The sequence below is a fragment of the Panthera onca genome, chromosome D4 (assembly GCF_046562875.1).
Source record: "Panthera onca isolate mPanOnc1 chromosome D4, mPanOnc1 haplotype 2, whole genome shotgun sequence".
In the NCBI taxonomy this organism is placed as follows: Eukaryota; Metazoa; Chordata; class Mammalia; order Carnivora; family Felidae; genus Panthera; species Panthera onca.
This window is the reverse complement of record NC_138351.1, coordinates 82,939,719-82,962,371: the sequence shown is the minus strand read 5'-3', so window position 1 is coordinate 82,962,371 and position 22,653 is coordinate 82,939,719. Positions and strand designations below refer to the sequence as shown.

Here is a 22,653-nt window from a genome sequence, read left to right as displayed (position 1 = left end):
AATAGTAAGAGTTTAAAATGAGGCAGAAAAAGAATTAATGAGAAATGAGGGAAAAATCCAGGAAGAAAGCTAAAAATACAGTTTAATAACTTAGCTATAATGTATGCTGAGAATGAGTCACAAATTTAGATCTAAGATCTCTAACATCTGACTCAAAAGCTTGTGAAATGTCACTGTCTGTGACATAAGAACAGACAGTTGAGTATGAGGGTTACAGTTGTTTTAGTATAGAGATCAAGTGGGCATTCTCCTTGAGTAGGTTTTCATTAAAAGGATAGCAGTGATATCCTTTAAAGTTATCTATTATGCAGTGACAGTTTGTGGATTGTTTGTTATAATCGCCTTTAATGTAAGCTAGTGGCCTCATAGCAAGTTGCAATTCAGTAAAATATGGGGGAGTAAGAGCAGTGGCTGATTTTGTAATATGACAGGATTTAGAGCCGTTTGTTCTCATAATTACTTTTAACATTTTGGTATGTATTTTTCCAAGCCTTTTTTTTAAACTGCAATTCTAAAATCCAGGAAGCACTGAAAATGAAAAATACTTCTCTACGTTTGATACGAACTCACTTGATGGGAAAACCTGACCTGAATTGATGCAGGAGTACTTTAGTCTTTATTATTTCATTTAATGTGAATATTTTATGTTTCTTTGCACAAACGTGGGGTAGCATCTGAACTTACTGGGGATTTGGAAAATATATAGTAAATATTTTGTATTAGCTTTCTAAACTCTGAAAAACTATGAATTCTCAAAATAATCTGGTCCCAAGGGTTTTAGATAAGGAATGGTAGGACATACATAATATGTATATAAAATATATATTTAAAGTAAGTACTTTTTTGTTCATCCAAAAAATATGAGTTGTTTTTTTTTTTTAATTTTTTTTTTTTAACGTTTATTTATTTTTGAGACAGAGACAGAGCATGAATGGGGGAAGGTCAGAGAGAGGGAGACACAGAATCCGAAACAGGCTCCGGGCTCCGAGCTGTCAGCACAGGGGCCCGACGTGGGGCTCGACGTGGGGCTCGAACTCACAGACCGCGAGATCGTGACCTGAGCCGAAGTCGGCGCTCAACTGACTGAGCCACCCAGGCGCCCCTATGAGTTTTTTATAGTTATCACAAAGATTACTCTCCTTTTTAGTGATGGCCTAATATTTTTTTTATTATCAGTGTACTGTAATGTATAATCCTTTTAGATTTCGATGCTTCTAGTTGATTGCTTTATATCTTTTTGAATTAGTCTAATTATCCCTTAAGATATATATTCTAGGGTGCCCACCTGGTTCTTTTTGTAGAGCACGCGACTCTTGATCTTAGGATTGTGAGTTTAAGCCCTATGTTGGGTGTAAAGCTTGCATTTAAAAAAAAAAAAGAAAGAAACAAGTAAACATGTGTTCTAGAAATGGAATTTCTGCATCAAGAAGGGGCACATTTGAATGATCCATTCAGTAAATATGTGTTGGGCTTCCTATTATATGTCAGGTATATATTGTCAAATTGCCATCTATATATGGTAAGTTTCAGGTTTTGTTTATTATTTTAAAAAAATTTTTTTAAATGTTTAGTTTTGAGAGTGCATGTGCCTGAGCAGTGGGGAGGGGGCCAGTGAGAGAGGGGGGCAGAGCATCCAAAGTGGGCTCCACGCTGTCAGCACAGAGCCCAATGTGGGGCTTGAATCCACACCACAAGATCATGACCTGAGCCGAAGTCAGATGCTTAACCATCTGAGCCACCCAGGCGCCCCTCAGATTCTGTTTATAAGAGTTTGAGAGTGTTTGGGGCGCCTGGGTGCCTCAGGCGGTTAAGTGTCCGACTTCAGCTCAGGTCATGATCTCGCTATCTGTGGGTTTGAGCCCTGTGTCAGGCTCTGTGCTGACAGCTCAGAGCCTGGAGCCTGCTTTGGACTTTGTGTCTCCCTGTCTCTCTGCCCCTACCCCACTTGTGCTCTCTCTCAAACATAAACAGTAAGAAAAAAATTTAAAAAGCAAGAGTTTCAGAGTGTTTTATGTTTTATATCTAACATGTGTTTATGAAAGTAGGTCCCAGTAGATAAAAATTCTTACATTCCTTACTCAGTAGCTTGGTAGGGATCTGTACCTGTTAAGACAAATCATATCAGAGAATGAAATCAAAACAAAATAAGAAAAAAAAACCCATCTTGCCACAGGAGCCTGGCTGCTCAGCCGCAGGCACCCTGAAGTGATGGAAATCAGTTGCCAGTATTTTCTTTACTCTTCTGGCCCTTTTTCTGCTAGTTCCTCACAAAGAACACCTTGAGAGACATAATCAGCCATATTCCATGAAAAGAATCTTAGTCATTGTGGGGAAAAGGTCTGCTAGAGGAGCGAAGGCTCTTTGGAGAGGTTCTTGGAGCCATCATTTCTTCACTCTCTGAAGTCACGGATAGGACTTTCTTTTGAGTGGAGAGCCATAGGGTAGAGTATGTTTCCATTTTACTTTTGTATAGTCTTTGAGGGGATCATCTGTCTCAGCCTCAACTCCCCTTCCAGGGGAAAAAAGGCATGGTTACACTGGATTTCCCAGTCACCTTATGTCCAGGAATTGTCTTGTGATTTTTCAGCCCAGTTGATGTGTTTATTAGGTTTGATTTGTTTGCTAGACACTTGAAACCTAACTTTTTTTTGGTGTACTAGTTTTTCTGATTTTAATGTTGATTCTAAGCAAATTTTTGTTTTAGATGTCTGAGAGCTCATTACTTTTTTCCTTTTAAAACTCTTGTAGCATATACTAGTTAATACCCTCATGTGTTCATAGAAAAATGATCTAATTTGACATTTTTTTGTTAGTTGGGCTATATTACAAGTACACTGTATCCCTTGAGCTTATCCATCAGTTGTATAAACTATTTATAGTATAGTGAAATATGTTGCTACAATAACAAGTAAATAAATGAATATGGTATGTGAGAAAAGCACAGAGAGAAATGGTGTTAAATAATTCACATTAGACTTTTAATTATATATGTTAAGAAAAGCTGCATGTCTTTAGTTTTTATTGGAATAGACCAATCAGATTTATTTGTGAGTCTTGACTTTCGACTTGTAGCTTGTATTAGCTAGTGTTCATTCCAGACTGATAACTATTCTCTTAGGATGAGATATTTTAGGAGAGGGTATTACAGGACTTAGATAATAGAGAAGACGTTTTCTTTATAAAATAGTGACAAGAATAAGATGTTAACATTCTTGATGTGTAGTACTACCTGAGAACTTCTAGAACATAAGATATTGAAAAGGGGTTCTTGGCTTTCTCCCTGTGATGACAAAGTATTTATGATTTGAAATGTTCAACACAATGCCAAGTTCTTCATATGAATTGGGTGAATCAGTTTCAAGTTTTCATGGTACAGAGTTCTACTTATGTCCATTTTTTATAGTTGTACTATTTTATGTTGGCAGAATCTGTTATAGAAGATGCTATTGTTTATAAAGTTTGGGCTGCCTGGTCTCTCACTTGTCAGGCTATAATAACCATTTTTTGACACACCTCTTAGGTATAGATGGGATCATAAAGAAATACAACATTAAGTTGCTCCGGCAACTTAAAACAATAGTCAAAAGCTGAAATAGATACAGAAATCCTTAGGAACCTATCTCCATATATTTTGATATAAACCTTTAAATTAGTAATTGACAGTGCAACATCAACTGCTTGAAAGAGGGTTATAAAGATGCTAGTGAACATATTGTCTTGTAAACATCTAAAAAGCAGTATAACCTGGAAGGAAATGTTAAAAGCCATGCTTGAATGTGTGTATGCTCACACACACATGCGTGCTCACACACACACACACACACACACACACTGTTCAGAAAACTTTATCTTTAAAAAAGATACGAAATGCTGGGCATTGAATGGTAATAGAAGAATGGATATTGGGAGAAGTCATAAAGTAACTAGGCCTTGAGAGACAGGGGTGGAAATACAAACCTAAAACTGTTCCTGGTTCACTTAGTATAGAGAATAAGTCTTTGAATCTGAATCCTTTCAAGTGTTGATTATGGTTTAAGTTGAAAGCAAAGAGGACAATAGTAGAAAGGTTCACAAAAAATTAACTGGTAAATTGGTTCCAACCTGAAGACTTCTTGATTCCCTTTCTGTGCTAATTCCTCCTAATGGATTGAGTCATAGAATTTAGAGGTCAGCTAATCAGTCTTCCTGTTTTGCAGATTGGAAAATTGAGGACCAGAGGAGAAATACAGGATTAGACTGCCAGATCTTTTCTTTTCTATCCATTGTACTTCTTACATTATGCTGTTTTACTTTTCCCCTCACCTTCTTGGTTGAATTTGGCCATGCTGTTTCTCTACCTCTTGCCTCCAAACTAAATAAACCAGAAGCAGCCTCAGGTTTGCATTTCTGTCATCCTTTATTGAAACCTAATTACTCTGAGGATGTTTTTCCCATTCTCTGTGGTGAAATTCTAGCAGGTAAATTTTGTTTAACCAAGGATTTGTAGATTTAGACCATCTTGCTCTTCCTGAAAGGTGTTCCATAGATTCAAATGTTGTGGATTTGAAACTTGTTCTCAGTATTTTATCTGTTCTCAGTGGTCTCTGATGTTTGAGTAAAACTGAATCTTAATGTAATTTGTACAGGTATTACAAGCAATGGGATACCCAACGGGCTTTGATGCAGATATTGAATGTATGAGTTCCGATGAAAAGTCAGACAATGAAGGCAAAAATGAAACAGTGTCTTCAAACTCAAGCAATAATACTGGAAATTCTACAACTGAAACCTCCAGTACCTTAGAGGTATATTTATATATTTTTTCCTAAGAAAAAAAGTAGTGTATGTAGATTATAGAAAATTTGAGAGATGTGGAAAAGTGTGAATAAGAAAAAAGCATATACAAATGTATATAGTCCAGAGGCAGCCATTGTTATTATTAATATTTTGGTTTATTTCCATCCAGCCTTTTTCTGGGAGTATTTTTGTGATGGCAGTTGTATTTCCATGCAGTTTTACATCTTGGTTTTTTTTTTTTCCACTCTCAAAATATCTGTAACGATAACTGTATAATGCACAATACATAAATGTACCCTCATGTAACTAGCATTTTCTTTTTGCTGGCCACGGAAGTTCCTTCCAGTATTTCACAGTTATAATGTATCAGCACTATCAACAATAACTGAAGAGTGAAAAACCAGAAGATCTGGCAGAGGAAATTTAGGATTATTTGAAGTTTGTGCTGAGCTGTGGGAGGCCGTGGGTCATCATCAAGTCAGTCTAGCCCTGAGGGAGGCATAGCCTGATCTTGTATGTTCCTCAGACTCTGAGTATGTCCTGACCTATGAGCGCATTGCCACAGATAATAGAATGGGACAAAAATCCAAGTACTGAGTATACCCAGCATTTTTGGGAATTCATGGGGCCCTTGTTTATTGCATTCTGCATGAGCAAAATTGGCTTCAAAGTAACAGCAAGAGAGGTTACATTAAGTTAAAAAAATGTTTTCATTTGTGGGCATGAGTATTTATGTGAGACTTAGTAGACTATGTAGTTTTTTACTCTGTAAACCCCTTGTAGTACCTGTTTACTGCCAGATGCTGCAGAAATTATGTCCAGAGCCTCAAGATGTTCTCAGGCTAGAAGCATCAAAGGCATGTTCATAACTAATTATAATGTAATATGATAAGTACCGTAATGGCAAAATGAATATAATAATGTGAAATCTCAAAAGAGGAAGTGATTAGGAAACTTACACAACTATAAAATCAAAGGGAGTAAAATGTGAGCGAGGTTTTAGGTGATGAGGAAGATTTTGCTATGTGGAGAAGAGGTGGAAAGAAGGCATTGGGGCCAAAGGAACAGGAGGTATAATGGCCTGGGGTTGTGAAAGTAGGTGTTTGAGAGGCACCAGGTGGGCTGGTGGGGGGTGGGGGAGCAGAGAGAGGCTGAGGCCTGACTTGTCATGGGATATTGTGGAGAGACTGTGGCGCCTGGCTTTTGAGAGGCCCATTCGTTCACAGGTGATGGTCACAGGCAGGGCAAGATGTTTTACTGGCAGTGTTATAAAGACTTAGAAAAGAAAGTATTCATTAATTTTGGGACTCAGACTATTAAGTCGAGGGGAATGAAGGAGAGGGAGAACAGTGTGGGCTGCACTGATAGCCACATCCATGTGTGGCAGTTTTGGTAGTGAACACATCCATGCTTTGTTTCTATATAATGTAGTCATGGCATGGGCGTGGGGGGAAAGAAGGCCCTTATTCTTCATTTAAATTCTTCATTTAAAATTAAAATATTAAAATGCAAATATTTGTATGTCTTAACTCATTTTTTATAAAAGTGATTTCAGATTTGGAAAGCAGAGAGTTTCAAAAATTACTAGTTTTTGAAATTTTGTGGACCATAGACCTAGTTTCAAAAATTACTCATTACCTTTTAAAGATGGAGACTGGACATTTGCTTTGAAATTTTAAAAAGATAGATTACAAAAAACTCTTCAAAAAGTGATTTTTTTTTATTGCATTCGACCCAGGCATGTTTATTAAACTAGGCTTGAAAAGTGGTCCAGTGTTTGACTTTTTCTACAGCATTAACCACTTACCAAATCAGCACAGAGTAGTGTGTTAAGAGGATCTTGCTGTTCATTGAATTTGTAACATAATAATTGTTTTGGGCATTCATCTCTTCAGCATTTCTTGAGCAATTACTATGGTAGAATTAGAGGCATGATCTCTAACCTCAAAAAGTGCTCAATCTTTGGGTCTTTCCTTTCTCAAGATTATAGTTGCAGTATTTTGTCATTTGTTTTATTTTTGGTGCTGTCCTGCCTCTTCATTTGAGCCTTCACACTCTTACGTGAAGTACTTCTTCTCCTTATTGCAGTCTTAATCCTTCCTCGAATGAATTCTTTCTGCCACTCCTGGCATGATTTTTTTCTACAACACAAATCTAGCCCTGACTTTTCTAGATTAAATCTCTCCGTGGCTCCGCATACTTCTTGATAAAGTCAAAGCTCATTTGCATGGCATGCAAAGTCCTGTATGAATTGGCTCCTTCGAGGGCGTTTCTGATTGGGTCCTGCCTTCCTGTCCTCACTCCCTTATACAGCCACACTGTGCTTCTTGCTGTTTCTCAAACAGATGTTCTTTGCTTCTCTTGGGCCTTTCCATGGCTGTTTCTTCTGTCTAGAATGCCCTTCTCCTTTGTTTCTACCTTATCATGGTCTGGTACTTACCTCTTTAAGGTCAAATTCTCATGTCACTTCCAGGAAAACTATCCTGATTGCCATAGAAGGTGATTCCTTCTGTGTTTCCATAGCACACATCTGTTCTATAATATATACTGTTTTAAAGTGATTATGTCTGTCCCGCTATACTCTAGCTCCTTTGGGCAGAGAATGACTGCTTTTATTCTTTTTTTAAATTTCAGAATCCATAGATTGTAGCCTACTGTTTTTACCTTAGGTGCCCTTAAATCTCTTTAGAGAGAACTGAGAGATGTGTAGGAACATTTTGTTCCCATCTCCCAAGTTGAAAATTATTTCTTCCTAACCCTAAAGATGAAAAACAGTGAACACTCAGATGTCATGTGAATCTCAACTGTTCTGTCCGCTTTGTTAGTCATTTAAAGTATTATTCTTAGATCATGAACACCACAGAGCAGACCCTAGAGTGCCACGTAATGGCAAGGCCATGTTGCTCTTGAATACTGATCTGTTGAGACAGCCCTACTCTAGAGGCAGATTGGCTTGATGACTGATTGCCGTGCTTACTGCTGTAGAGTTTCTATACCTTTAAAGATATTTTGTCATTTGTATATTGAGGTGATCACACATTCTAGCTCCTAAATGCTTGACAGTATAATTTTTGAGCGTCTTTTCAGCAGAAACCTAGTATAATTGTATTAATGAGAAATTTAATACTCTAAAATCTTACTTGATTGAACCTCCTTTTAGGTAAGAACTCAGGGCCCTATCCTCACAGCAAGTGGCAAAAATCCTGTAATGGAGCTCAATGAAAAAAGAAGAGGTCTTAAGTATGAACTCATCTCGGAGACTGGTGGAAGCCATGACAAACGCTTTGTAATGGAGGTGTGTACCTAGATTCAAGCCAACCTTTTCTCCTCAAAGACATAGGATATCCTGAGCTCATATGTAAAAAAGTTTTAGACTGAGTTAATTCTTTTGGCACTATGTGACTTTTGGTTTTTCCTGTGTTGTGATACATTTAAATGAATACTATATAGAGGAATTATATGAGATAATTGCAGAGTGTTGTTCTTGATTTTAGGTAGAAGTAGATGGACAGAAATTCAGAGGTGCAGGTCCAAATAAGAAAGTGGCAAAGGCAAGTGCAGCTTTAGCTGCCCTGGAGAAGCTGTTTTCTGGACCCAATGCAGCAAATAATAAGAAAAAGAAGATTATCCCTCAGGTATGAGTTAAGCATTAAACCTTTGCAATACTTTTGAAAAATATTACCAGAATTAAGTTTCCTTTTCTGTCTTTGTGCCACTTTTTCTGAAGTTGTTTCTTTTTCTTGCATTTGACAACCTTTTCCTTGAGTTAGATCGTGAATACCATAATAATCCGTGTTCTGTGGTCTTTGTAGGCAAATTATATATTAAAAAGAGGCTATCAATATTACTTGGGGGCTTTCGGTCACTCTTGATGAAGTAGAGCATTGAAGGATCTGGACTTTAAAGAGATGTTGTATTTGTTTAGGGGAGCTGCCGAGAGTATAGGGGCTTACTTTCATCAGAGTCTGCAGACGCACTTCCATTTCCTTTCCAGTTTTGTCCTTTTGCATTATTTATTTTGTGTTTTCCTTTGGGGGCGACACAGTAAAACTTGACCCTGTATTGCTTCTGTTCATTCCTGACAATGGGAATGTCAGTGCTGCTGAAGACCCAGGATTGTAGCAACGTCTTTAGAAAAGATGGCCTCCTAATTACATGCTTTTGGATAACAGGTTCTTCTGTTATTTATGCATCAAAAATATTTTCTAGACATATGCTATGTACATGATTGTGAGGGCAAAAGAGATACACTAGTGAATATGAGCCATGTTCTCTCCCTGGTAGAAAGTTCTCCCTGGTGGAAAGTGCTGGTTCAGTAATGTGGTAGAAACAAGTCACTTGAAAATGTGTAGACTAATAGGAGGTAGCTTAGATTATTTAAGATTCTGTTTTAGTTGGTTTAGTTTCTTTTACATATGCCGAGTCTTCTCAAGGAGGGTAGAATTGATCCCGGTTTGTAGATGAGGAAACAAGGCCCAAAGAAATGAAGACGCTGCATTTAGTAGCAGAGCTAACTAATGGTAAGATCTCTTTAAATCGGGTTCTTCTCCGGGAATTCCAAAGACCGTGGGCATTCTGTTGCATATGATAGACATTGTAGAAATTTGTTTTGTCTTTTACTCATCGTAATAAACATTGTCTAAATTCTAGGATTCAAACTGTAAACAAGGAAAACTAACTTTTACTGAGATACAAAATACAAATAAAGTGTTTAAATTGCACTGGTACACACGTGGAGGGAGAATAAGTGGAATTTATTTTCCTAAAACCTTCCAGGATGTTTGCTAAATTAGTAGAAAGATAATTGTTACCTTGTTTGTTTTGGTATGTTTTTACCATGAGTTACATCTTGTATTGGATCATTTTAGTGTTTAAAAAGCTAGTGCAGATAGTTATTAGGTAGTTAAATTTGGTTCTAGTAGACATGAGCTCTATTTGTGTAGAGTCACTCTGCTGCCACCAGATTGTTACTTCCTGACTACTTGGATTAAACTGTGTTTAAAAAAAAAAAAAAAAACAAAAAAAAAAACAAAAGATGTCTTCATGAAGTTCACCCATTTTTAGAAATTTTCCATACTAGAAGCTATAAAACTCATGTGTTCAATGTGCTTGACAGCCAAGAAGCAGTCTATTTTGGATGTGTGGGCTACATTTTTTGTCAGCCAAATAGAAAAAATGGCTGTCCCTGTGCATGATACATTCGACCTTGAAACTGTCTTCTCCCCAGTTATTCTAGTGGTACAGGTGCTCCCAGGAGGAATGAAAGATGATGATTTTTCAGTGTGCGAGAAATGTGTGTATGCTCTGATGTTTAAGCTGTTTGAGATCTTGTTGACTTTATTCATTGCACAGTGAGCTTTGAGGCTCTCTCTGCACCTCCTTCCCTGCACCTGGGTTATAGCAGGGAATTCTTGTAGTTTCTAGTTTGAGTTTTTGTTGTGTCTTTATGTTAAAAAAAATAAGTGTAATGTTTAATTTACAACTAGATGTTCTTGATTTTCTTAAAATTTCAGTTTTAGAAAGGGATGTTTTAGCAGACTTGTGTTCTGTTAGTCCTTATCCTACTCTTCAGAGTTTTCTATTTTCTCAGTTGCTGTTTCTACTCTGAAGTAAAGAAAACAAAGTGTGGGTATCCTTATCCTCACTGTACAGTTAGTGGGGAGACTCTGGTAGATGTAGAGATTATGTGACTTTACAGGAGTCTCATGGCATTTTAGAGCAAGAGGGGACTTGAGAGGTGGTGTTTATTTAATGATTGGTACATACACACATACACATACAGCAGCAGAAACAGCCTCAAAGAAATCATGTGACCTTCCTGGAATTCTCATTTTTGGCCTTCCTGTCATAGTTCTGTTTTTTGTGTGTGTGTGTGTGTGTGTGTGTGTGTGTGTGTGTGTTTAAACTCCACTCAGGTTCACAGTTGATTCGTGGTGGTTGGTTGTTGCAGTATTTTTTTGTCTGTAGGTGGAGAATTCAGTGGATTTCGAACCTAGGTATCAAGTGCCCATATTCCTTTAGTCAGGCCTAAAATGACTTTAAATATAATTTGGCTGCTGAAATTTGTGTATAGAAAGTGAACTCTTTCTGGGTAACCCTCAAGTGAAAAGAAGAAATTATTTGCATATTTTTATGAGCCAACATATTCTCCAGAACGGCTCTGTAAGGTAGGTGTCATTTTTATTTTATAGACGATAAATTAAGGTTCAAGGTCATAGATGACTCATTGACTCATCTACAGGCTCAAGTTTCTCATAGAGGTTGTGCATTACAGAGATGATGAGATGTTAGTTCTTATTTTTCTTAGTAATGAAAATGTGTTATTTTTCACAGGCAAAGGGTGTTGTGAATACAGCTGTGTCTGCAGCGGTCCAAGCTGTTCGGGGCAGAGGAAGAGGAACTCTAACGAGGGGAGCTTTTGTTGGGGCTACAGCTGCTCCTGGCTACATAGCTCCAGGTATAGTACAACCTGTAGGAGGCCTGCTTCCTCTTCCGGGTCAGACTTTGAAGAACAGCCTCTCCTTTATTTTCTGGGGTTAATTATACACAGTCTCTGGAAACATAGCAGGAGTGTAAGACGGGTGTGCGTGGAAATTCAAAAGAAGAGAATCTATGGAATGTCATGGGCTTTCCCCTGGCATCTGCTGAGTGACTAGAGGCTTCCTGGAGAGAGGTGACAGAGGAAGGATATTGTACCTGGTTGAGGGGATGTATTTTGACAGTGAGGAAACTAACAGCTGCTCCACGGATTGAGGGGTGTGGACGTTGAGCAGGGTGCATTCAGCGGGGGCCCAGAAGGTGGTTGGGTGTGACAGGAGAGGGAAGCTGCTGGTAAGAGACTCCCTCACTGGGGTGAAGCCTGCTGTTAGTAGCATTTCTTTAACTCAGTGTTTGGGATTCAATAAAGGCTACAGAAGTACAAACAGGAAAAAAAAGGGGAACTTACTTAATCCAGAGCTTACTCTACGTCAGAGACTTTTGCATAAATGATTTCACTTAATTGCTTTTTAATCTTCACAGTGTTTCCTCAAGTAGAAATTATTTCCATTTTCTAGATGAGGGAACTAAAGTTTAATGGGAGAAGGCAGCTAGCTCAGGCTGAGACATGTAGCAGACATCAGAGCAGAGATTTGAACGTAGGTGTTTGCAGTTGCAGAGTTTATATTCTTTCCCTTTCACCACCTGGCTTGAGGGAGATGGGAAGAGATGCCCTCTTTTTGCCTTCTGTTCTAATACTCACGTCATTTCAGCAGTGGATACAGAGCTGTCTCATTAAAGTTAAGTTGTCTGCAGTATTGAACGTATGGAGCTTTTTTCCTCTAAGTTTATTTATTTTGAGAGAGACAGAGACAGCGTGAGCTGGGGAGGGGCAGAGAGAGCAAGTGAGCAAGCTCTGCAGTGTCCACACGGAGCCCGACATGGGGCTTGCACTCATGAAACTGGGATCATAACCTGAGCTGAAACTGACAGTCTCAGATGCTTAACCAACTAAGCCACCCAGGCGCCCCCACCCACACTTTTTTTTAAGGTTATTTATTTGCATGTATGGAACTTTTGACAAGTAAACTGCTTGTAGTTGTTGGTCAGGATGAAATTGTCATAAGGATTGAATCTTACCCCATCATTGTATTTTATGTAACATTCTTAAGTTCACTTACATTGTGTGTGTGTGTGTGTGTGTGTGTGTGTGTGTTGTTTTCTTTTGTTTTTTTATTATTTTTTAAATGTTTATTTGTGAGGGGATAGGAGGGGCAGGGGGGACAGAGGATCTGCAGTGGGCTCCGCACTGACAGCAGAGAGCCTGATGCAGGAGGGCTCAGACCCACAAACCGTGAGATGATGACCTGAAGTCAGAAGCTTAACTAACTGAGCCACCCAGGTGCCCCATTTTTGTTTGTTTGTTTGTTTAAGAAAGAGAATGGGCTATTTGGGAAGTTCTATGGATGATGTGGTTTTGGAATTAGACTTGTAGGAGTTGATTCCAGTGGGAGCGTAGCGCAAAGATGTGTCATACAAAGAATATATTCACTCATTCAAATATCATGTGCCTGCTTTGGGATTTTACTGTCATGGCTTATGATCGGGTAAGACATGCTGATGAAATAATCGCGATTATAAACTGTGAAGGTTGTAATGAAGGAGAAGGGTATGTAATGTGAGGGAACATAACAGAGAAACTGGGTCTAGGCTTTGAGGCCTAAAGGCTTCCACAAAGAAGTGACACTTGACCTGAGCTTTGGAGAATGAGGAGGAGTTAACTCAGGGAAGACTGGGGTGGAAGAGTGTTGCACACAGAGGGAGCAGCATATGCAGAGACCCTGTGCTGCTGGACCAGGGAACTTGGCTGGTGAGAAGGATGGAGGAAGGCCAAGACATCTGTATCGTGGAGAGCATTGTGTGTTTTGGGTGGGGGGCGGGGGGAGACTTGACAGGGACGGGAGTGATTCGAGCTAAAGCCGGATGCGCAATCCCAGTCCTGGAGTCTGTGGTTTGGATTTTGGCCTTAGAATGCTAAGTGCAGTGGGAAGTCGTGAAGGGTTCTAAGGAGAGAAGTGACAAGATCAGACTTTTTTATAAAGATCACCATCTATAGTGTGAAGAATAGATTGTAGGGATAGAAGTGGATATGAAAAGACAAGTTAGAAGGTTTTGGTAAACTCATAGCCCAGGGCAGAGACAGTGCGGGTATCTCCAGCGGGTGCATGGCAAGGAGTGACCAGATTGAAGACCCTCCTGCAGAAGCCCAATTAATGGATTTAATGTGGAGAATGAAAAAAGAGGGAGGTCTCAAGGATTTCTCCCAGCATTTTCAGCGAGAAGAACTGGGTGGGTGACTTTGACATAGAAGGAGACTGCTGAGGGATGAGGCAGGGAGGGAGATGGAGGAGGACAAGGTTCCTTGTGGTTTGATTCTGTATATATGTCCCAAACTAAGACACTCTTCTGTGCATCTCACTGTTTCTACTGATACTTAGTACTGTTTTGCTTTATTCCATCATTATTTAAAGGAAGCCGCTTTTATTAAATGACGACAGGCAAGTTATTGAGATGAACTTTCTTGCCTGTGCTTACGTGTTCAGTGGGGGCTTTGTCCATCCGGGTAGCGTCTGCGGTTGCTTGGTCTTCGATGCCTAGCCCCCGCCCAAGTGGGAAACACCCATCATCTAGTGGTGGTCATCGTGGAAGGCATCATGTGTGTTTGCTTGTTGCCAGGCTTGTTGGCTTTATAGTAACTTTTCTCTTATGTCATCGCATTGGCCTCTTTGAAAAGGCCTGTCTCCTGAAGCTTTTAAAAATGAAGTTCTTTTATAGCCTAGAGAAGATTCAGATTAGGTCAATTAGATTATGAATAGGTTATATGCCATCTGCGGAGTGTCTTCTGTGCAACAGGGACTGTAGTAAGTATTTTTACATACATTATTTAATTACATTCCCCTGCCAACTCAATTACTGTAGAAGACTGTGAGGCTCAGAGAGGTTAAATAACAGGCACAAAGTCACCTTGCTAGTGAAAAAGCGGAGTCGAGGTTCGAATCCCACAGCCTGATCAGTGGCCAGCTTAGTAGTTGTGGTTTTATCTCTCCTTGAGGAGGCTTTGGTAAAACCCTTGAAATTGTAGCCTTGGCCGTCCAGCCAGCTACCTTTTCCTGGAATAGACATGATGTACGAACTTCTTTTTAAAGTATTAATTTCTCTTTTGGCCTCTGATACTGTTCCTATTTCATATTTCCTAGTGTTGCTTTCGGCTGCATTGCATCCTCTTGAAAGACAGGATTTGGGGAGCACTAAAGACTAAGACTTCGTTGTACTATCCCCAGTTTTATGTGACTTAAGTATAGACTAAAAAGTGAAAATTTTCATCTCTCTGGAAATGTTTGAGTTAGTCCCTAAAAGCAGTTTACTCATTCAGCATACATTTGAGTGTTTTGTTTTAATCAAGAGATTTGGAACTGTGCATTCGAAGATTGACTAACATCTGCCCCAGTGAATGCTTGAGGTCATATGAGGTAGGAATAGACACTTGAGTAAACACTGTGCAGTGTGATACAAGTTAGAACCTGGGGGGGGGGGGGGGGGAAGGAGTGAACAGCAAACCCAGGAGGCTTTACAGAAGAGGTGACATTTGGTCCTGATCTAAAGGATGAGTTGTAGTTGGGCAGCTAGAGAAGGAGGAAAAAAAATCTTTGCAAGCAGCAGAAATGCTTATAGAAAAAGGGGTTGTAATGTTAAAACAAATCCTTTTTTTTTTTTTTTTTTTTTTTTAGGTACAGTGTGAAGGGCTCATGTAGGTTTTATTCTGTTGTATTTTATTATTTTATTATTTTAGGGAGAGACAAGGTGAGCTGGGGAGGGGTAGAGAGAGAGAGAATCCTAAATAGGTTCCATGCTCAGTGAGGAGCATGATGTGAGGCTCGATCCCATGACCCTGGGATCGTGACCTGAGCCCAAACCAAGAGTTGGATGCTCAACTGACTGAACCACCCGGGCACCCTTTGTTCTGTTTTATTTTGTTTAAAAAAATTTTTAAGAAAAATATTTATTTTGAGAGAGAGTGCAAATGGGGGAGGGGCAGAGAGCTAGGAGAGAAAGAATCCCAAGCAGGCTTCCTGCTGTCAGCATGGAGCTAACGTGGGGCTTGATCCTATGAACTATGAGATCATGACCTGAGCTGAAATCAAGAGTCAGATGCTTAACCAACTGAGCTGCCCAGGCGTGCCCCTGCCTCTGCACCCCATTCTATTTTAGAACCCAGTTTCCCTAAAGATTTACCCAAGCAATTTAGTATTTATGGATATATTTTAAAAAATATTTATTTATTTTTGAGAGAGTACAAGCGGGGAGAGGCAGAGAGAGAGGGAGACACAGAATCCGAAGCAGGCTCCAGGCTCTGAGCTGTCAGCACAGAGCCCGATGTGGGGCTTGAACTCACGAACTGGGAGATCATGACCTGAGCCGAAGTTGGACGCTCAACCGACTGAGCCACCCAGGTGCCCCAGTATTTATATTTTTTAAAGTTGTTTTATTGAAAGGTTAAAGATGGGGGCTTCTGTTAACACAGTATTTCTAATCCCTACTACACTATAAAGAAGCTTGGAAGATTTCTCATTTTGCAGATATGGAAAGACAACTCAGAAATGAAATGTTTAAGGACATATAAGAATCTAGAGCCAGAACAAATTGATTCAGAAACTTCTCTGTTCTTTAGACTGGTTTTTATTGACAGTGTGAGCCTTTTCCATAGGCACCAGATGCTAATGTTAGTTTTGCCAACATTTACTGAGAGCCTCTGTGCTGGGGCCAGGAATTCAGATTATCAGGAGACATGGACCTTGTCCCCAAGCTCACAACCTGATCCACATGCCCATTTTTAGCACCAGTTGAGGCTTTAGCCTGTTCTGGCACTGCCTTCTGAAGAAACCTGGAAAGTTCTGTTTTCCAACTTTAAAGAAATTAGTAATTTGAGTGATTCTCAGCATTCTTTGTTCAACAAAGTATATGTAGGGAGTGGTTATTATGTGACAGACCTTCTGCCAAGTTGTGGTGATGCAAAGGTGTCAGACTTGGTGTCTGTCACCCTAGTGGGGGACACACACACGGAGTCGATAATTGTAACACAGCGTGGTAACTGCAAGGAGAAAGACTATTCTGGTGGGTTAGGAGAACCTTGTAGGTCATGCGAGAAATCTTTCACGGTAAGCGGGAACAGAGGGTGCGGCCACTGTGGGAATGGCTCTTGTTCATCCAGCATCTAGAAGTCCTCAGGGCCCAAGATGCCGGGCCAGGCAGTCCTTGTGAACTGGGCCAGGACCGGTCGAGTGCCCTTTGCTCTGGAATGATCTGCTTTCTTCTCTTTGTACCAGGCTACGGAGCACCGTATGGTTACAGCACCGCTGCCCCTGCCTATGGTATGTATGCCATGTTTCTGATTTCTCCTCTTAGCAGTGCTGTCACAGCAATCTAGAGCACAGTTTGTACCCAGGGTTTCTTTCAGTGAATTGGAGGATCTCAGACGTATTCATTCTAGTGACCCAACTTAAATTCCCTTTGAAAATGCCACAACCTTGTGGTTCTTGGTTTGGTTGGAGTTGCTCTTCTCTCTGCTTTGCCTGATTGAAGGACTGCCTGTTCTAATTGCCTGTTTCTGACCATATGGAAATTAAATATTTTAAGTAGTTCTTCTTACAGCCAACTTACACTCCATTCAAAGGCTACTGAAGGGCCAAACCCGGTTTCTGGCTTGACTGCTCGCCGGTTACATGGCTGCACTGAAGTTTCTGGCTTGAAACCGTGTGGGTGACTTGAGTTAGGGTTAGGAAATGTTCACTTCAAATTTGTAGCCATCGTCCTTTTCCGTAAACTTTGCTTTAGAGGTGGCGTAAATGAGCCCCAGCGTGGCAGTGGGCTCTCACCAGCAGCGTTACTGAAGTGCTGACTGCAGACAGTCTGTGGTACGTGTTACAGAATCATAGGATTGTCTCCTCTCCCTCCAAAAATAAGAAAGTAAAATAAAAGTAAATGCAGAAATGAAACTCAGTGGCCCTTTGGATAACTTTTGAATGAGGTTTATGTGGCAATGGAGGCAGTAGGTTTGGAGTCAGTGATATGCCCTCTTAGACCTTTTCCCCGAGGCGCTACACGCTGTGGGTCCGCCACCTGCAGGATGTCTGCCACCGCGAGAAGAAGAGAGCGCGGGTGTGCGTGCGCGTGAGAGAGCGTGGCGCGAGCGGGTGTGCGCGCACGCGTGAGCACGTGTTGGTGCGACCTCAGGCTGGATGTGCACGCGCACAGCAGGGAAGGACGTGGACCGTCCCACTGCTTGTGGCGTCAGCCCTGCACACGAGTCTCAGGACCCTTCATCATGCTTTCTCTCTTCATGCGTCAGCTTTTCCATCTTTGTTCAGATGAAAATTATGGGTCCTTACGACACTGCTAAATTGAAGCTTCATCTGACGTCCTAACTGTAAAAAATAAGTAGAAAATGAACAGTTTTACTACTTTCCCCTTTAAGATAGACTATTTCTATCCTGGAAAGATGTGGAGAAGCTGCAAGTGTCAAATGTTTGGGGCGAGTTTTCTCTACAGCAAAGTGCCCAGTCTGGGGTTTCCTCCTCTACCGGAATGTTTCCTCTGGAACACTCCAGTATGGTCAGGGCTTCCCCAGATTCCCCACGTCCCTGATGTGGGGTGATTGGGAAGTGAGAACTTATTCAAGAAAATGTTTTCACCCAGAATTGCTTCTAAATTCCAATTCTCTAGTTCCTTGTGGTTTTGGCCATTTGCTTTTCCCATTCAGCCACCTTGTGGGTATCCTGGCCACCTCATCCCTCCTGTGAATTAGGTCTGGGCAGTTTATCCAAATGCATCTTGACTCACTGCTCCATCGTGCTATGTCTTGCGTGAGCGGCAGAGCACCCGCCTGCTGGGGCGGGTTGTTAAGTCTGTGTCTTTCTTTTAGACAAAGTGAAGTCTCACGTTCTTCGGTACAGGTTTGCTAGAGCTTAATTTTTCTCCTTGAAACACTGGTTTGTCTAGGCTTTAAGCTGCATTCATGTTTTTCCTCAGTCTTTAATTTTTCTCTCTTGTTCCTCCCTTTCCTCTAACATTATACTTTCACCCTGTGGCCTCTGAGCCCCACTTCAGAAGGCTCCTCTCTTCCATGTGCCATATAACTGACTTCCAAAGCTGGTGAAATTTGATGCCCCCATTTTTCACATAAAAGATTTGGTTTTTAAATGTTACTGTGATGCCAACCTACTAAAACAATGCTTTATTTTGGCTGTAAGGTAAATATGTCTTTTGGCCTTTGTAAAGCTGTTGCATGTGGGGTAATTTCCCTCTGATCATCTGGTGCTCTTGAATACCTGCTGTTGCTGCTTTGTGATTTCTCCATAGGTTAAATATTAGACTAGAAATAGCAGATTTCAAATCATGCTTGAGTATGCAGAAGTTTGTGAGGCCACAAGAACTCGTTCATTACAAAATTAAGAAAGTAGTTAATCTTTCCAGATTTGCCACGCCAATATCGGCAGTAGCCATTAAGAAAGTAAGTACCTGGTCGTGACTCCAGGTGGAGCGGTCTCTCTGGGGAGCGGAGGCCTGCACGGAAAGCTGTGCTTTGGGTCTTGACTGACAGCCATCCCTGTTTCTCCTGTAATATGTCATGTGCCAAATTGAAAACGATTCTGGATTTCTGGAGTCCCTCTGGAATATTAATCAGTAGCACTGCTTTTGATCTTTGGAACTCATGGCTGCTCACTCAAATGAAATTGCCTTCTGAATATCATTCTTCCTAGGATATAGCCCTCTTAATTTTGAGTGGAAAATAACTAACGATCAAAATATTAGGAGCAATTTCAAAACAGGAGATCTGTTGAGAGGTTTGTGGGTCTCCTCCCAGATGGTTCATGTTGACTGACTAATCTGGAAAAGGTTAACGATAATTACTGTAAGATATTTTTTAACCTGAAATTTTTATTGGATTATTAAACTTATTTGGAGTCCTCTCCGTTTCTTTTCTCTGTAGGTTTACCCAAGAGAATGGTTCTGTTACCCGTTATGAAATTCCCAACATATCCTGTTCCCCACTACTCATTCTTTTAGCAAATGACAGAAGCTAATTCCTATTGAACAACAAATACAGTACAATACAGAATGTTAGAGAAAAAGCCTTTTTATCCTGCTTTCTTTGAACACATACTTGATCAAAATTATTTGTAAAGAACATCTTTCCTACTTTTTGATTTTAACAAATGCAAATTTAGTTCTCTAAAACTTGAAAACAAAAAAGAAACTAGTTCTGTGAAACGGTACCTCATTTCCGGAAAATAACTTATACCAGCCCTTCTGTTCTAGGGAAATAAGTCTAGCAGTTCCAAGTTTAAGTTTTAAGAGGAGTATCAGATTATGTAAAATTAAATTTGTGAAGGATGTATAGAGTCTCAAACACTGATCACAAATAAACTGCTTTGTTGTAACACAGAGTACTGCCTGGTTCCTGACGCAGTCACTGATTCTTAGCTCTGATTGATATGTATTTGCCCCAGGGCACTTGAATTTGGGCTGTAGTTATTTTTTTTAATACAGTACAATAGAGACTTTTCATTTAAACTTTAACTTTGTAAATACTGAAGTGTGTAATTAAAGCCAATAAAATATGGGTTTGAATATTGTTTTAGCTTATTATTTTTGATATGTTTTGGTATCAAATTACAAGGAATTGAAAACTAATAATAATTTAGCCCTCGAAACCCATTCATTTGTAAGGAAACTGCTAAAACAAAGCAAAGGCAATTGTTAGCTTGAGCCAGTCTGCTCACTTTGTAAGCCCTTTGTACTGCTGTCCAAGGGCCTCCCCATGATAAAGGTACATTCTGTTATCCGAGCATTGCTTATTCAGATGATGGCACTACCCAGAGATGGGGAAGGAGGAATGTGATTATTTTAGTTTCCTAATTTCCAAGTTTTAAAAGAGAATAAATTAATCGATCAATCACCCTCTCTTGTTCTTGTGGCCTTCTTCACTCTGTAAGATATTGTGTTCACTTCCCTGGCTTTTTTCATGCAGATAGAAGATTAGCGATTTTTCTGGGATTCATTGAAAGGTCTCTTTTCCTCTTCAATTACATCAGAATCTAAAGCAGCAACAGGGTCCCCATAAAAACTTGCTCTTCGATTGTCCCAGTTCTTGTTGAGTGCTGCTGTGAAAAGTGACAGGTTTCAGCCATGGGTCAGCATTTATTTTTAAGTTTTTCTTAAAATTTATCTGATTAAGCTGGTGAAAAATGATCAGTCGGTAACATTGTGCTGTCCTGTAAAGGGTGCAGACCCGAGCCTTCCCCTTGCATTCTCGCCTTGTTTGGAAAGCCTATGATGTTACTAGAAGGTAATGGTTTCATTAAGGTACTCACCCCCATGAAGGCACCGGTGTGGTCCTGTGTGGATATTTCTAAGTCGCTGTGTCTTAAAAATGTCCGTTTTGAGTACGAATTAGCTTCCCTTTTCAGTTCTGCTTCTCAGAGCTGAACAGTGCCCATCAGTGAGAATGGGCTTCATGAAATACTGCAAATTTATGTACCAGATTTCTCTGGGACCACTAAATGAGAACGAGATGGGCAATTTAAAACAAACGTCAGTGTCACTTCTCAGATGTGTATTTATTACGAAATGGCTTGTTACTTCTGCTCCTTGACCTTTAGTCTTTATTAGTGGTGGGTGATACTTTAATAAAACCTCATCACTTGCTAGAAATAGCTGTGAACTTATCATTCTCATCCTGTGCATTAGTGGCTAGACATAAACAAGAGGGCCCATTGCAGCTGGGAGTTTTCATGTTTCATTGATTCATTTTGCTGACCTATGGATGAAACGGAGCCATCACTGAGAAGAAAAAGCATGGCTGGTAGTGTCCAGTTTTTATTAATTAAATATTTACAATAGTCCTTTTTGTTTCTGGAATACTATTAATTGGCAGCTGCAGCTGTATTGTTATTTGAAATTGATCGTCAAATTTGCATTCCAAGTTGGAATCTCTCTGGAGATTTCTCTTTAGAAAATTCTTTTGAAGTAGCTGACTCAGCTTTGGAATTTAACCCCTCTATAATGGTGAAAAGGGAGCTGTGCTGTTTTCCAACATGATGGCAGTCATTTCAAATGGTTTCTACCAAGTCTTTTTTTTTTTTTTTAATTTTGTTGTTTGTTGGAAGTTACTAACCATGTTGTAAACCTGCCCAGTTGCTGCAAACTTTTACATTTCTCTGCTTTACTTAAAATAATTGAGCTGTCAGTCCTCTGTTAGAAGTGGTAACCATGCAAGTTCAACTGTTTAAATTTTGTAATGAATTAAGTGTCCCCCTCCCCACCTTCTGCCCTCCCCCCCCCCTCCATTTTGTAATGAAAATTCCACTTACAGCTGAAAGAGCAGAGAAATATAAATGAAGCTCTTGGCTTCACCAAATTCTGTGAAATTAACACCAAGTTTTGCTTCTCTGCTCTTTTCTCCACTGTAGGTGGTTTTTTCATTGACAGCCCCTATTGCCAGCCTCTGAGCGTCGCACCATTTATTATTCACTTGGGCCCTCAAGATTTCTTCTCTGACTTCTAGAACCATCAGGTTGTCTGGCTTGAAATGGCAATTTCTGTCTTGGTCTTAAGAGCCTTGTGACCCCCTGAGGCTTTCCAGCTTTCAGATACACCACTCTGACACCTTCTTTGGAAAGCAATGACTGAGCATTTTACAGAAGAGCAATACTTTTATTCAAAGCCACGGTGTCTGTTTTAAAACTTCTCCTTTGGAAACCTAGCAATATCTGTACTTAAGCCCTCCTAGCGTAGTCTCTTGTCCGGGAGTTTACAGACCAATGGAGAACTTAGAATCAGTGTGTGAGCTGTGCTATCTTCTGACAGTTTTTTAAACTTTTTTAGCACATAACTTGGGTAGTTGCATTCCCGACTGCGTCAGTTAGCGCTATTATAATTTCTCAGAGATAGGGGTTCTCCTTGAAGCCATATTCTTTGCATGGGGGCTGGCACCCAGCCAGGGATGTGGCCTGCAGCCCTGGCTTCTTCCGGCTGCAGGAGCACCCCCTCTCTTGTGCAAGGTAATTGGTCCAATAGATTCCCAACATACCTCATGCTGACTAGATGCAGCGCATGGTGCGTGCAGCAAGGAGTCCTGAGTCGTTTGTAGTCGCACAGAAATCGTTAACCTGGGAACAAACCACTGATAGATTTTTCTGCTATTAGCCTTTCCTTCTTTTTTTAAAATTTGGGTGAATGTTTGAAAATCATGAATCAGTCAGTCACCGTTATTAATTGAAGAGCTGGGAATACCTCGTTAATGTATTTTTAAAACTGGTGTTGGACCCTCTGTGTATTTCA

General features: G+C 40.2%; 1 protein-coding gene across 8 annotated transcripts in view; it reads left to right on the top strand.

Moving 5' to 3' along the window:
• STRBP (spermatid perinuclear RNA binding protein) overlaps nt 1–22,653 on the top strand; it is a 151,198-nt gene that overhangs the window by 116,586 nt on the left and 11,959 nt on the right. For 4 of the 8 annotated variants that reach the window (XM_060608745.3, XM_078436508.2, XM_078436509.2 and 1 more), the window contains 6 exons: nt 4,626–4,784; nt 7,937–8,071; nt 8,271–8,411; nt 11,110–11,233; nt 16,638–16,682; nt 19,301–20,269. In XM_060608745.3, the coding sequence (XP_060464728.1) occupies nt 4,626–4,784; nt 7,937–8,071; nt 8,271–8,411; nt 11,110–11,233; nt 16,638–16,682; nt 19,301–19,377 (681 nt within the window). In that variant the 3' untranslated portion in view covers nt 19,378–20,269. The other 4 variants (XR_009602775.3, XM_060608747.3, XM_060608742.3 and 1 more) reach the window with 3 other exon arrangements.